The sequence below is a fragment of the Colias croceus genome, chromosome 1 (genome assembly GCF_905220415.1).
Source record: "Colias croceus chromosome 1, ilColCroc2.1".
Taxonomy (NCBI): domain Eukaryota; kingdom Metazoa; phylum Arthropoda; class Insecta; order Lepidoptera; family Pieridae; genus Colias; species Colias croceus.
In genome coordinates, this window is record NC_059537.1 from 11,955,461 (window position 1) to 11,972,970 (window position 17,510).

A 17,510-nucleotide genomic window follows, 5' to 3' on the forward strand; every position below is an offset into this window, starting at 1 on the left:
AGTCTAATCTCTGGTTTGACCTTTTCATTAATCTCTTGATTAAACATTTGCGTACATCACAACGCTTTCCCTACGCCGTCGTAAACGAATGGTTATGTTCTGATTGTTTTCTCTCCACAATACACCACCAGAAGGAAGATACTAGGAGTTTTGGAAGGCTTAAATGGGGTCACAGGTCCATCACGCAGAGGCCCTTTAGAGAATTTTAATGTGTTGTGGGTCAGCCGCAGCCTGCCCATGCCTGCTGCACTATAGAGAAACAGCCTTCATTGTGATTGTTATCACCATGTTTATGGATGAACTTGGCGAATTAATCTGCGCAAATATGTTGTGGATTTGGAGGATTAACTACTTATATTATACCTGGTTGGTAGTAATATTTTTCCTGCTTCCTCGAGAGATAATAGGCATTTGGACTTGGATCTATTTCCCAGAAGGATTTAAACTACCATGGGTAAGAGACGTCTTAAAGATGGATTAATTCCAGTAAGAAAAGTGATGGCTCTAGAATTCTAGATGATGTAGATTGTAGGTCGTATAGCTCTGTCATTTTTTCACCCTGCAATTTATGCAGCTTTTAGAACTCGCGGTAACGTTGCAAATCTTTGTGTGTTTTAAGTTTATGAGTTATTCATAATGTATCTTGTAACTACCATATGTGGAATTATGCTTGTTTTCTACCAATACAAATAATTAATGAACATAAATTATTGTCCTTTACCGTAGCCTTTACCTACATCAGAGAAATAGTAGTCGTATTTAATTAGCGTTATCTATTTGATATAGAATTTTCTAGACACACTAGGCTTTGTACGTGTATTGTTCTCAATATTGACTAGTGAATTAAAACGCAATGTAAACTAGAAGCATTATTTGCGCTTTGTTTGATAATTTCTAGTAAAATATGTGTTTTCGAACTCTTTGTTCACTTCATACAAAAATCTACTTATTACGACTTCTGCCATTTTTCCTGTATCGATTTGCAAGCATTGTATTATAGTGACTAGTTATTTCGTCTATTAAAAATTGCCAAACATCATTGGAAAGTGGAAAACAAATTTAGATTGAATTCAAAGAATCGAAGGCACTATTCGATACACTGGAGAAAGTGCTAAGCCAATTTGGTTGTAGGTAGGTATTAGACGCTTCGTTTCTTTCGCCGTAATCCACTCATTATGCTATTTATATATGTGCAATACCATAACTAAGGTCGTTGCAATGCGCATGGACTATATTTATGCAAATGACATCGGCTGCTTATATAACGCTTTATATAAAACACTTATATGCTTTTGATTTATTGTGCACCGACTCCCTAGTGTTTAGTTGCGAAATTACAATTTATTTTTCACACCTTGCACAAATTGATTAATATCTATTTAATGTTCTAGCAATTTGTTCTTTAGAATATTAACTTTATTGTTATGACAACATAATAAGTGTCTGTTGAGAAAAAAATAACCGACCGAATTAAAGAGAATCCATGTCTAAAGAAACGTGGTTTGTAAATTATACGATTTATTAACAGGTTCTATCGGCCACTTATGTATCATAATTATGTTAATTACCCGAGTTACATGGAGTCCCGGTATACATACGCAATCATTCCATGCTTTGATGATACTGTGATAACACTATTTACTGTTAAAGATGTGGTTTCAACAGATATTATCTCTGTTTATTTACCGCGCTCCGTTTACAACTTAATTATCTGATTTAAAGGAAAACTGTACTTCAATTTATCATTTGTGATACGATGTGATGTAATTTCTATTATTCGGGAAGTATGATATAATTTCTAGATACACACAAGGTCTTAGATAAAGGTTAAAAGAAATGTAAGGCCAAAAATGAAATTGATAACCTTGCATTGATTGTGTCTTATCGTTTATCGGTATAATATTGCCGGAAATTTAGGAATTCACTTTAAAATTATGAATTTGTATCCCGTAAATCTTAGAACACAAGCTTCACAAGGGTGAATAATTTTATCTTAATATATATAAATCTCGTGTCACAATGTTTGTCCTCAATGGACTCCTAAACCACTAAACCGATTATAATAAAATTCACACACCATGTGCAGTTTGATCCAACTTGAGAGATAGGATAGGTTTTATCCCGGAAATCCCACGGGAAAGGGAACTATGCGGGGTTTTCTATGAAAACGCGGGCGAAGCCGCAGGCGGAAAGCTAGTAATAAAATATGTTTTTCTTATTGTGTTACAATTGAACAAATTGACAACAAAAACGAACAATTGAGTTCCCCGACGAGTACAATATGGGGGTCTTCAAGTGAACAGGTACCTTCTAGGGAAGCGCGTACCATCTTAGACCACATCTCAGCTTAACATCAGGCGAGATTGTGGTGGCTTCTCTATTCCCAATAAAAAAATTGAATTGTATTACAATTAACCTTAATATAAATCAAAACCCACAACCGAATAACAGTTTCACGTTAACGCATCGCAAATCGCAATATTCATATTATTTAACCGCGCCGACCGCGAGCGAGCTAGTAAAAACGGTGCACGCAATTATCTTATCACAACAAGAATCTCAATCATCATCCATCATGCTCCAAACGCTAGTTGCACATACGCACAGCGCACATCGCTTATAGGGCTGTCGAATGAAGTTTAGTAAATGTTCTGAGATATAGACTCCGCACGTGTGATAATGGATTACTGGTTTGTAACCCTTCTCAGGTGTTGTTAAGGCAATTTTTTTATTTATATTAGATTGTCAAAATAAAAGGTTATTTTATAGTCATAATTATGGGTAGTAAAATGATTGGTAAATTGTAGAGCTTTTATTAATTGTATTTTAAATTCGCCGCATTGGCAGCCCTACGTGCAATACATGACAGGTGCGATGCGAGTGTCAGTCGGCCGTGCGACTGCACAGTTCCGTCTGGGCTCCTTACCGCTTCTGAGAAACGTCGGCCAGCTGTGTAGTACATTGTCTCTCTAATGCTTGATGCGTTGCCGAAGTGCTCCTGCTTCTCTATTTATTGAGGACACTTGCCAAATGAATATTCTAATAGATTTAGTACACACGATCATGTATGGTAAAAAATTGTGGCAACCTCAATCCAACTCCGCTCCTGTGCCTGCCGGCTGATTAAAAATAGCCATTTAATACATTAAATAAACACAAGAGCAACTTGTACCTTGTTCAAAACAAGTCTCGAATGCCCTTTTATGCGACCGATTAAATTATAAAATTATATTGACGCTAACCACTCTTGAAGTAAGTTTTCTGTTAAATTGAAATTGTTTATTGTTGTTTATATAATGATTGAACAATCGCAAGCTTTGTTGAATCACCATTGCTTCAGTTGGGAATGAAACTTTTTGTCTACGGTTTTTCCATTTTACGCCATCGAAAGTTAACATACGAGTTACCGTTTCAAATATACTGTAACTAGGTTGATGTCATTTCGTAATTGTGCCGTTTCGTAACTAGTTTTTTATATGCACTTGTCAAGTATAAATAAATAGAGTTCGCGCGAGGATAGTGTAATTCGTGTGATACCATGTATATGAGTTATATAAATTATTATAATTTAGATAGATACTTGTTTCGTATTGAGTTCAAAGCCTTCTGGACCGGTGCGGCGGTGGTTGTTTTTTGATGATGCAAAAAAAGCCTTCAACTTAATACGCCTTGGGAAATATTATGTTTAGATCTCTACATATTATGAGTTTGATTGAGCTTTCAAGAGTTGCAAAAATATGAAAGGTCAATTGCTAATAAATCTTTGTAAGTAATGTATACAGATATTAACACCTAAGAATTATATAATTTCTAGAATTTTATATGCAGAGAAAATCTTACTTCGCTGTTAAAAATTCAATCCGCTATGTAAATGACCATGTATGGGTCCAGGAAAGTTGTTTATACTACGTTGTGCTTATTACGTCTTTATACCAAAGTTTTCTTAATAAAAAAATGTTATACAAGATTTATTTAAATTCAAAAATAATTCACGGATTCCCACATTCAAATTAGAAAGAAACTAGTTCATTTTTATTGCTTCGAATGACTGATAAAATATGTGTTCGTGTTTTTATTTTAGAAATAGTGAGACAAAAGCCGAATTTCATTTTATTTTTCTTTATTTGTTTTTGTACCTCAATACGGATACTGTAAAAAGTGTTGCCTAATATATTATCGCTAAAATCAAATCACGTATAATTTCAACCTTATATGGCAAAATACTTGCGCACTTTTCTCATATTTATGTTTTATTGAAATTTTGTGACTTGCATGGTTAATAAAATAATTTTAAAGTTTAGCCTTTACCATTTTAAAGCGACATAACGCATAAAGTACGAGTGGCCGCAATAAAAAGCTGATACTAAATAGTTATTTATACTTATAAAGCACGCATACATAGGCATAACATTACGTTGCAAAATGGACACTCGGATCGCAATATCCTGTATCGATTCGACGCGTAAAGTTAAATAACTATATGAATGCATGTTAAATAATAGTCCCTTTTACCACTTAACGTTTACCTCATCTACCAGCCCATTGACAACACGGAAGTGTAACTTGAGTTCTTTTCGTGACAGCTTCATTAACTCTTGACATTTTAATAGGACAATACCATATTGCTTTTCACTGCCTGAAATCTAACACCAGCACTTTTAAAATCCGGTATCATAGCGACGGAAAGTCTGTTCAATTTCCATCCGGGCACACGGTGCGTTCGTGGTATCAATTAAAGTCCATAGATGTGCGCACGGACTGGACGGGCACCGTCTATAATTAGCAATGGCAGATGGCCTCAAACGATTGACCCCAATCCAGCCCTAATGCCCACCGTAGTACAGCGTTTCCATCACTCGATCTCCACTCGAACAACTCGTGTGTACTCTTGCACAATTGCATGTGACCTATGTGCTTTTTATTGCACCGCTTTTTTGCTCGACATTCAAGTAGGGTATGCAGATTTATCTGTCTCGTTTTTTATATAATCGTCGAGTGGTATTAGTGACCGAAGTGAGCTAAGATTTGGAAACTTGATCTTCAAGTATTTTAAGATGTAATACAAATGTAGATTTCTGAGAAAAATAATCACCTTTACAAGTAAAATAAGACTATTAATCTGCAGAAAATAATATTGTAAAACAAGGAATAGATTATAGAGATAATTTCTTGAATATAATCCCCCAGTAATCCTCCTATCGTTGTCGTCACCAATCTTGAATGTTATTGCAGGAGCACGTTGTATTTATTTATGTTCAACGGAGCTCTTAATCAGCCTGTGGCCCTAATAATTGATTTTATCTTCGTACTTTTCCACAATATAGCATTATCATTTATCATGCTTTGGTAACAATAGATTTTTGATAGAAACTATCGAAAAACTTAAAACTCGCACGATAAAACTAATCTTGCATGTGGAACACTACACTATTTAATTTATTTTTAGAACACTTGACACACATTTCGATCGTGATACGAAATGTATGAAATTTACATACGATTTCAAAAACAAAGTTATAAATTCTCGATGTAAAGTAATTTAGGAGTTTATACACTTACACAGAAGTGTTTTGATCGTAAAAGAAGGATATCTTATCCTTAAAACAATTTTATTCTAAATATACCGCAATTTACATAATACATATTAACTATTATTTAATTTCAACATTTTATTACTGGGCACTGGAAAAACGAGGACGTAACATAAAACACAGTTGTGTGTATGTATTTTGTAAGATCTCCGCATTGGAACCAGCGGTTACATCACAGATGTTATGTTTACGCGGGATTTTCTCAATTAGTTTAGCGGCCGCAGCTCCTTCAGCTCGCATCACACTACTGACCCGAATACCGGCACCTCGCACCAAACGGACCGTTTTATTTTTTTCCTTTGATCATTAAATCCGCACTTTGTAGTGTCGTGTTTGTTTTAACTAAACCACTCGACGTTTTATCGCCTCTGTTCTCTTGACGTGGAACAAGCTTTTAAATTTCACTCCGCTTCCAATGGATCTGTATTTTGATCCTAAAAAATATGTTGTTCAACTCTTTCCAATAATAACAAGTTAACGCTGTTTATGTGTTATTGAAAATCGCTTTTAATTTTAGCTCTCCTAGCCACCTGTTACTTGCTTGGTACGTTCCATCGCCTTGAAATTATTTATAAACACATTATCGATTCGAATCATCGTTTTCATAAGTCAATATGTTAATCCGTCACACGGTGACTTCCTTTATATTATGAGAATAGTTACGGCCGAAGTTGATGCGTGTAGAAATTTTTATTTACATCAAACGGCGCGTTATGCTAATATGTTCATTGTGTACGTGTTTTGCATGAGTCGAGCGTGACCCGTCTAAGAATAGACACGGAAGGAAAGCTGGCCCCAATGTGCCACTGGAGTGGAGACACGTGCTCGCCAGATTAACGATAATTGCAATAATGCAATGGGATAAGCAATAGGAGAGGTCGCTCGTGCCGCGTGCGCGTAGCTGTAGCCTTGGTGTAGTCGATACTGCATCAATACGTAGGATGCCCGCACCTCGATGTTTTGGAGGAAGAAGGAAAGTATATTTAACAGCCAGTAGGATCTTAGTAGTAACTATAGATATTCGGTTACGTTGTATGCTCGCTGCAATGCGACACCGCTTGGTAATTATACAGAAGTTTAGACAGCGTATGAATTACATTTTAGAAGCAAGGATTTGATCATATAATCTCTACATAATATTCTAACACTGTATAGATAGTACACAAATGAGGCTGTCTTATATTTAACGTACATTGTTATAAGAACAATAGATTCTCAAGCCTCTTATACTTAAAAACATAAAAGAGCATGCAGGAATTACGGAGCAGTTTAAAATTTTCATCCGATTTGTGTAGAAGCCTCTAGAGTAACTCGCACCTGCAGTGAAGCGCGAATGAAGCTCGATTTAAATCACTTATATTGTGTCATAATCTTGTAAAAAGATTACAATTTACAATACTTTTTAGTTTGTTGTTTACTATTTACAATGATGTCGTACAGATGTAATATCCGAGGTTGGTTATTGCTTATGTTTCGACGTATACATGGAAGCCTTTTCGGTTTAACTTTAAACCCATTAATTAGCTCATAGCTGTTCAATGTCCTGCAAGATTGTAGAGATGTGGATGGATATTGTGTGGATAATTTAACTTTTTCCGTTATTCTTTTATTTATGTTTTATTTATATAAATGAAGTTATATTTTATGCAAGAGCTTTCAAAATTATTAAGAATACAAAAATCAACATTGGCGAGGCTTCTCTATCAAAATGTAGAATAAAAGATTCGTCAAAGAAACTCGTTAGTTGTCGCTTGTTTATAAGGTTTCGTTTCAGGTCCACGTAGGCATCTTTCACTCTTGTCCTAAATAAAAATAAGTATGAAATTAATATACTCGTAAAACCTGTTCCACGTGGTGTGTTGTAAACGCGTTATAATCCAGGAAATTTCACCCGAGTTTAACTTAAATAATGACTTTGCACAATTAATTTTAATACCTACTTACGCGTACGAAATGCAACGTTTTCGTTACATTTAAATTTTGCTCTCATTAGGAAATGAAGTATTGCCTTTATCAGACTCACATTTAAGTAACATAATTATCATGATATTATTAGCAGAACTGAGCGAAGTAAACAATTGTGTAATTGTGCAGCAATTTTAGATAATATAAATATTAAAGCGCCTCGTTACTTTACCTGTTATTAAAACGTTTACTCTATTATGATTTCTCGATGATAATTCTCATGGAAAAATACATTGGCCGCGCGTGGAATCGTACTCGTTTTATCGCGATTGTTGTATCGTATCTTATGATTACTTACGTAAAGTAGGAATCGAGAAATGATAATCTGTATATAAACAAGTTGTTATGCTCAAATCTACGCGACCTTCACTTTCGGAGCTGTTTATTTTCGGACTCGGTTACAACAAGTTTGGTAATGTTAACGAAAAAAATTAGCTTCATCATAATATTATTATGTTTATCGCCCATCTTCTGTGGCCGTACACGATTCAGTGCTAAAAATATAAAACGAGTTTTGTAACGTTACTTTAGGCGTCCCTTACCTGGCAGAGCATCACTATAAATCCGTGCGTTTCCAATTTTTTTTGGCGATACATTTGTATTAGGTACATATTTTAGCTTTTAATAGCTTTCGATTCCAAAGAGTCAACTATGTTTATGACTTGAACTAGTCTGGGTCAGTCTTCAAGTTTAAATCAGCTCTTAATGTGACCCCTGGCTCTTGTTTTCACTCCGTGGTCTCCGCGGTTATCGCGCCCAGATAACCGGCTACGTCAATATGTGCTTAAATTACAATATTTATAAATTTTTCATATTATTATGGTTGAATGTATTAAGAGGAAGTCGATAAGCGTCTCTGGTGCTTAGGTCATGGGCCGTTTTGCCGTGAACAGTAATGAGTAATTACATCTGTATTACTGCTGACTTATTTATACTTAGCGATGTATACCATTATCCACATATGCAAGATAACATACGCCTTAAATTTTAATTCCCTTTTGTCTTGAGATTCATGGCACACAATTAATAGCAGTAAAATAAAGAGTCGTCAAAACAAACCCATTAAAGTATGTCATGAACTCATGAATATTTATAGTCGTATAATTCAGCTGCGTAAATATTGTAGAAAAAATATAGCGCCGCGCTACAAAAACATATTATCAAAGTTGTGCTTGTACAAATGTTGTAGAATAACTCTGAAATTCCTTTTCGATTGCAAATTTATAGGAATTTGATATGAAATGTAAATGTGTGCATTGTTGATTCTCCGATTTTGCTGATACGAAAGATACATACCTATTTAATTTTATTTTCAGTCGTAATAATTACATCGTTAATGTTTAGTTTTATCGTGCAGTATTGTAGAATTTGTTATTTGTATTATTGTAAGTAGGTACCTGAGTGAAGGTCGCGGAAGAATTCTAATCAATACCCGCGGCCCCATCATTAAAGCGGCTCGACGGAACACAGTGGGGTTTTAGTCGGTAAGAAACCGACATAACCCACGGCTCCTTCCCCGGGGGCCGTGGGTATCTTTGGAAGATTTCCCCACTATAAAAAAAAAAGGTACCTGAGTGAAAAGTGAAATAGAAACCTTTATTAATTTTACGATTTCACGCTACGGTACGAATTGGTAAACAAAGCGATGCCAGTAATCGATTATTGCTGGCACGATGTTGTTATATTACTGCGCATTGTTTTTACATCCGATTATATTATAAAAGCCGTCGCCCAAATGTTGTGATGATGTCACCCACGCCAAACTTGTATTGCGCTATCTTGATCATGTGTACACGGTCCCTAACTTAACGAACTCTACATTATGCCTCATACACAAATTGTAGACTATTTTGTTTAAAAAATACAATTTTAAGCCACATTATGTATGTCAACGTACCGTTATCGCTGTTAAGCCGTTGATTATGCTATTAAATGGACATAATATCATACACACACCTGCATATTTAAAAACATTCTAATCGCTTAACGTCTACATCTTTTTAGTATACTTTTATCCATCACATTGAAAGAAAGCAGATTACACAAATCACTGTCCCTGCCTCCATGCTGCAGTTGTTCAAAAGCTACCCGACTGGTTTAATCATGCGCCCTTGGACCCATTATATCATCGCCTTCTGTATTTGGTACGTGACTGCGAAAAAGTTCACTGTACTCTTCATGAGGACATTGCACTTGATTCGATACTCCTGCACATGCTAATACGGCAATGCAATCGTTGTCAAGTGCGGTGTTGTTTACGGGGCGCGGTTCGTGCAGTAACCTCCTGGCACATATCTCGCTCTATCGCTATCTAATTTTTGACACGAGATAAAGTGATAAATTAACACGTCTGTTGTTTACCATCAATCCATTTTTAAAGGTTTCGATTTTTATTTACGTTGCCTCTACTTTTACTGTTTCACGCGGTGAATTATTTAGCTTTCATTAAGAATTTGGGGCCAATTAACAGATTCACATAACGAATACTGGTTTCGAGACGCGATCGACACATCTGTTTCGTACGGTGGAAATATTGGCGCCTCGTCAATCGACCGCTCGCAAGTGACGCGCGATTTATATTGTGAATTGTCTGAATAATGAGAACCGGAACGCTCCAGTGTGATTGAGCACTAAAATGCTTAATTGAAGGTCGCCCAACCCGCACGATTTTATCTCACCATTCTATTTTTAACCAGTTTTAAATATAAATTGAGAAAATATTCGCGGGCCGCTTATAGCCTCGTGAAATATCGCAAACAGAGCGTGTTTTGAGTCATTCGTTAAAAGCTAGACTTGTTGATGTGGGCGGCGAAAAAATGTCACAAAATGTTGTTGCATGTGAGGCGAACACATTCCTCGGATTGCAATCGTCATCGACCAGTATTCAGCTAATTATGTTTATTTTACTGAGAATGTCATATAATATGTAATATGCAGCATTGTTGCTGGCTATCCGCATTCTATACCTACATTGAAATAAATTACCTACCATTCCATCATCTATTACTACATATAAAAGATTATTTCTATCTATCTATTAAACATATTTTCCCAAGCAATTTTTTATTTATCATGAAAAATATGTTTTTAAAGCACGTGTCGTGTTTTGTTTATATTGGATAAATTTATGATAGCTTTTATTTATTTTCCCTTATCTGTTGTATGTCTTACGGATGCTCATGAGATCATGTTTTAATAATATTAAACGCCTCATTTTTATTGTTCTGTTTACTACACATAGTTCCGCTATATAATTTACGAACAATAACATCAATAGAAAAATGTCTAAATTGTTATCATGATAGTGATTTCGCTCATGCTGCTTACATGTGCAGGATTGATCGTCTACCGTTAATATCTTTTTTCGCATTTAAATTGTTTTTTTTTTATTAATTAACCTTTTATAATTCTCAATATCAGACCGTACTAAAGAAAGAAATAAGTATCGTTAATCCCTAAAATTGTATTGTTCTGCTGCGTAAAACGGATTATAATGCTTCCGTGTCAATTCATATCAGAGTTTCCTCGTTTGTGCATAATGCAAAAGGATTCTAGAAACCGGGAGGCGCGCTCACCTCGATGCGGGATTGTCGGGTTCAGAGTGCACACACGGACCGCGTGCTCGATGACGTGTACCTCACTTTTAAATAGGGCACACTCGCGCGCAGACCGTCAGTCGCCTGCTAGGACGCGCACCGCGCACGCGCAACTTGCTCGCCATTTATTATTATCGATATCATATTCAGTAGCGCTCCAACCACCGTTGGCTCTACACGTAAACTTTGTGACACTGAAATCCGGTTCGCTCGTTGAATCATGATTGACGTTATCCAACCCCGCGATGGATGCCTTTACGAGATCAGACAGAGGGGACAAAAGGATCCCTGTTACGTGGTCGTGCCCAATACACAAGTACGTTTTCGTGTTTTCGTTTTTCGCTCTTCGGTAATTTATGTTGAATTTTATTGACTTGGTTCGAATGTTGGTGCTTTGTCTCCGTGATTTTTATACAGTTACAATGAAATTTGAAGGGTTACTGGCCGCAAAAGGCTACGATGTAGTACAACGCTCTTATTTTTCACGCTCGTATTTATCGGTGACTTGTGTACATATTATACGACATTAGGTTTGCATTTGATAAAAACATTACGTTATCAAGATATCTAATTGGAGTTAACAAATTTGATAAAGTGGGACGAGTTTCGTTCGTGTATTACGGCATTTATTTTATTTCAAAAGAATACTCTTCTATATATTTTTTGAATTGATGAATGATTTTAACGGTGCTCTATCTCTCGTTCCAGGATCTGGTTAAGAGCCACTTGATGTTCGCGGTGCGCGAGGAGGTGGAGGTGCTGAAGGAGCGCATCGCGGAGCTGATGGAGAGGATCAACCAGCTGGAGGTGGAGAACAGCTACCTGCGCGCGCACGCCAGCCAGGACACGCTGGCGGCGCTGCCGGCGGCGGGCAGCAAGGCGCCGCCGCAGCCGCAGGGCCCGCAGCCGCCCGTGTCGTAAGGCGCGGCGCGGCGCCGGCTCGCCCGGCTCGGCTCGTTCGGCCTCCCCCTCGCGCCCGCCCCGGGGAGTCACTATGGCTGTGCTATGTTAATTCGTAGGTTAACGGGACGCAGCGCCGAGGGAAGGAGCGGGCCCCGCGCCCGACCGTCGCGCGCCCTGCTCGCGAGGCGCGCTGACGAGGCGCCGCCCGCGAGGCGCGCCGACCACACGAATATTATGCTTGAATTCAATTCATAGATATATTTTTCTGTTATTTAATCTTTAGGGTGCAGAATTTCGTGCTAACTGCCATGCTTTTGCTGCGCGTCTCGCCTGAGACTTTTTAGTGTTGCGACGTTGTCCGTGACGTTCGTTTTAGATACCGCTCTATCCATATAACGTATTCCATGTAAGAGTAAAATAAGACGTGTGTTAAATGATAATATCTTCTTATTGCATAGTCGGATATAGCCACGCATTGAACGATTGACTGTTAATTTATTTACAATTTTTTTGTATGTATTTAATTTTAAGTTATTTATCGTGTTACATTTAAATCGCAAGTTTGTGTACAATGATCTGTCGACATAGGAAACTGATCGTGTCGTGTGTATCGTTTAGTTGTATTTAAATTAATGATGCAGTTAATATAAAATAGTGTTCGGATAAATAATAATCATCAACGATTGATGTGTAGCGTTATACTAAAGAGTCTATAGATAGTAGTCGTCGCGAGAGTGTGGCCTCGTGCAAACGCTGGCTATAGTAAATTTTGCACGCTGAAACTGAAAAAAAAAATCTATTTTTATTCCAACCCTATATATCGATAATAGAAGTTATACATAGCGATTTAACATTGTATTTTTTTAAATATTATAAATTGTTTGTATATAGTACAAGTTGTAATAGAATTGTGAGACGGAACGGTGTATATAAAATGTTGGTACGTCCGATGCCATCGTGGAATGGCTCTAAAATGGATAATTTAAGTGCGCTGTAATAAATATTCGCTTTACTGTTTATCGTAAACAAAAGAACAAAATGGCTGGAGACAGATTGAATGGAATGATTGTAAATGTAATTAAATTGGTATGTGCAAGGTATGCGAGATTGGTTCGAGAAAGAGTCACAGCGAAATGTGAAGTAGTGTAGTATTTTGTACAAGACTACTGCGTATATGTATAGATGATGTTCTATTTAGTCCTCTTAATTATTGTGAATATGCCGTATTTTACTTCATTGCTAGTTATGATATAATATGATTCTGAAAATTGTAAATATATTGTAAACAGAATGTCCATTGTAGCTTATTGACCAGAAAGGTTCCTCGTACCCAATAAATGCAAAACTACTAAATTTTTATTCGTTTAATTTTACCCTTACCTTACCCCTATATAAATTGAGTTCATTTTACAACAATCACAGAAAACTGCTCTAAAGTGACCTATTTTTATATAATATGTTTCACTGATTGTTGTTTACTGAGGCAGTTTGAAAACCAGGGAAGAAAACTACGTTTTAAACTTTACCTTTCACGAATTTTATGAGAGAAATATCTTTAAGATATCTTACATAGATAGAAAGATAGAAAACACTTTATTGCACACAAAAACAAAATTTACAGAAACGATATTACTTATATAATAAATGTACAATTTGGCGGCCTTATCGCTTAAAAGCGATACAGAAACATAGTTATTTTTATATTTAGTTTAAAAGCATTCAAATCCATACTAATATTATTAATGCGAAAGTAACTCTGTCTATCTGTTACTCAATCACGCCTTAACTACAGAACCAATTAGCATGAGGTATAGAGATATTTTGATACCCGAGGAAGGTCATAGGGTAGGTTTTATCCCGGAAATCTAACGGGAACGGGAACTATGCGTATGCAGGTTTTTCTTTAACTGCGGTGATACCGCGGGTGGAAAGCTAGTGCTTAATAAATCTAGGTGAAAGACGCGGGTTCGAATTCCAGCTCGTGACCATTTCTTTTCTGTTCTAATAAATTCTACCACGTTCTCTATCAAGAAATAGAACTACTCTATGCTCAAACACGTTATCATTTTGATACTATAATAAAAAATAATCTAGTTCCTTAACTTCATCTTCATAACGATAAGTTTCATTAATATACATTATACATAAATCCCATGTACTAAACACATACTAAAAAAATTGTACCCAGGTAGATACTAGGTTCATACCAATAATGAGAAATATATCTCCACCACATTCAGTACATGAGTACCTGATAAAGAAGTTTGTTATTAATCTGATGGAAAAAGCGTAATGATTTGAATTTTTAAATACATATCTTCAATTATTTTAATGAATTTTAAAACGTTATATCGACAGAAACATTGAAATGTGTTTATTATGTACTTGTGAGTTGTGTGTGTTGAAATAAATGATTTCTTTCTTTCTTTCAAATATAGATTGTGTCAAAATAGTGAACCAACTCAAATACATTTTCCTTATTAGGTACCTAAAAATTACACTATACCCATTAATAGATTACAAAAATAGATACCTTTGTATCAGTGTTAGCTAGCGATTATTATCGTTAATCAAAATAAGTGTCAGATAACACGACAAGGAAGAAGTGTTGAGATTAGATAGCACTAGGCGAAAAAGATTTGTCACACTTTTTAGTTTGTTAACAAGTACTAATATTTATTTTAATGGGCGTATGTTATGTACTGACACCAGTCATCTGTCATGCGTACATGATGTATATTGTATGGTCAGAATTATAAAAATAATGTAAAAAATAATAAATTAATAAGACAATACATTACATAGTTACACATTCAATTCAGTAAGAATAATAAAACATAGAGAATATCATCAAATAAGGAAGCGAGATATATTTTTCGTCATTTCACATTCACATACAAAACAGATGTAGGTATATCATGAGCAGTTGCCACATACCCCCGTATTCATGGTAAGCTTAGCAACAAAAGTACATCAACATATTGTAGAGTTAACAACGCAAGCTGAAAAGAACACGCCCGAGGAGCGACGACATGTAACAAAGTTTCCAACAACAAAATATGTTTCTCTGATAGATTCTTTACAGACAAGTAGGTGATAAGCTTTCTGTGTCCTACCTATCACTTATCAGACCGAGATATTTTACTGGGAATCAAACCCAGGACACGGTTTTACGCACATGCCATTTTTTTTAACTACTGCATGTCAGTTTTTAACCAATGCAGTGGCAGCCAAGGAGGTCGATAGAGGATAGGTTGTAGGTACTCTTGTATCACTGCCAACTATGTATTCAAGGAGTAATTAATGACCTTTCTTCAGACTTATAAACCACTGAAATATACCCACAATATACCCAACATCATTGCAAACTTTACAAGTTCTGTACATTAGGTAGCATTTAATGGAACTGGTGGAAGAAGAAAAAGAAAGAAGTTAATAAACAGTGTTTGTGTCTTTCTGCTAATAATTATTTTTCAAAACATAGGTATAAGCATTAAGCAGTATACAACGAGGTCACTAGTTGCAGTTCTTATAATTTATAGTAGATATCGGTTTAATATTAATAATTCATCCTTAATTAAAACTGGTTTTCCAGCTTTACCTACTGACTGCCTTAGTATTGTTGTAATTAAATGGTAGACTATTAGTTTTAACACAAATATAATTACATAAAACATACCTAACATGTAATCATAAGTCACAATATTTTACTCAGTTTACTTACATAAAGATTTCGAAATTAACACAAAGAAACATTTTTTTTTTTTGTTTTCACTGCATGTATTTTGTAATACAATCTTAAGAGGACCCAGGCCAGCATAGAGCCAAGTGTGGGTTGTCAGGTGTCTCTAGTTAATAAATAATTAATTATTATCAACCGACTTCAAGAAAAGGAGAAGGTTCTTACTTCGACATTTTTTGGGTTTATTACCTCACAACTTTCGACTAGCTGAACCGATTTTGATTATTCTTTTTATTTGAAAATTGGTGCCTTCCGCTTGGCCTCATTTAAATTTTGTAAAGGTCTGACAATTTTACGGCGGTTTAGTTTTGTGTCAAAAAATAATAATTTTGGTTCTACAACATACATGCGATGTTTCATTACATCGATTAAATCTAACACATCTACTAAAAATAAAATAGATAACTACTTGATAATATAATCTTACTCCACAATCTCAGAAATAGATATTACCTAATTGACATCATAATTAATAAAAAATACAAAAGTTGTGTTAACAATGGAACAAAGTAATTTATATGTAAATAACAATATCTGATGTAAACTTCGCAACACTGAACGATAAGAAACACGCTAAACTATCATTATTAATTCCTGTCAAAATATTAATATCGAACTAACTCGAAGTCTATTAAGTAATAGTTTTTTAATCTTGTTCAAATATAACGTCTAGCTGGACGCCGCAGCTAAGCTCTGGTTGACCTATAAAAAAGTTATGGACTACTAAACCAAGTACAAAAGCTGATGGCTGCAACCTACGGTACATATATAACATAAAGTCCCACCGTGTACAGGTATATCTATCTGAGTAATTTTACCTACCTACCTATGTTCTGTTAGAACCGAGGGGCAGCGTAGAACCAAGGGAAGGGGTCCTGGGTTCGATTCCCGGAGGAGACGGTCTCGGTCTGGTAGGACACAGAAGCCTGATCACCTACTTGTGACTTGTCCCTAAAGAAAATCGATCTGTGAAACAGATGTACCTATACATTTTGCATCTGCCCCTTATCCCACTACGGGGACACGGGACTTCACTCACTATGTTCTGTTAACTTGCGCATGCATACCTGAACTAAGACCTGAACAGTGAACCTCCCCGGTAGACCAACCGTGGTTTGTATGGATTACCTGTCATTACGTACATCTGTACCGTCTGCGGTACATCACTTTTTTCCTCTACCAAAACATACGACTAGAATCTAGATCAGTTTTCGCATCAAAAATCTCTGTTTGTACTTTGACTTATTATTAGGTAACTAGAGCATTATTTCAAATTAGATTTTCGCACGCCGCTTCTCCCTCGTTTTCAAAAACCCGCATAGCTTCCGTCCCTACTTTTCTATATTTTAATTAGTCAATTTCCGGGATAAAAAGTAGCCTATGTCTTCAGCTACATTATGCTTACCAAACTTCATTGTAATCGGCTCAGTAGTATTTGCGTAACACAATCATCAGCAATCATCCATACATGAATCCTCACAAACTTTCACCAGTGCAAACTTAGCACCCCATCTATGGAATTTTGGGTCAAAAATGACCTTGATCGTTAGGTCCCCGTTAGGTCCTTTAAGGTCCCACAATTTTTTCGTTAGGTCCCCTTTAGTTTTTTTTTTAAATAATTTTTTTTAATTTTAGGTATAAAAAAATGCAACTTTAGCACCCCATCCATAGAATTTTGGGTCAAAAATGACCTTAATCGATAGGTCTCCGTTA

General features: G+C 36.0%; 1 protein-coding gene across 2 annotated transcripts in view; it reads left to right on the plus strand.

Moving 5' to 3' along the window:
* Positions 1-13,408, plus strand: part of LOC123690872 (protein bunched, class 2/F/G isoform-like) — a 142,632-nt gene extending 129,224 nt beyond the window's left edge. For both annotated transcript variants that reach the window (XM_045634986.1, XM_045634976.1), the window contains one exon: positions 11,861-13,408. In XM_045634986.1, the coding sequence (XP_045490942.1) occupies positions 11,861-12,073 (213 nt within the window). In that variant the 3' untranslated portion in view covers positions 12,074-13,408. The remainder of the gene's footprint in view (positions 1-11,860) is intronic.
* Positions 13,409-17,510: the final 4,102 nt, after the last annotated feature.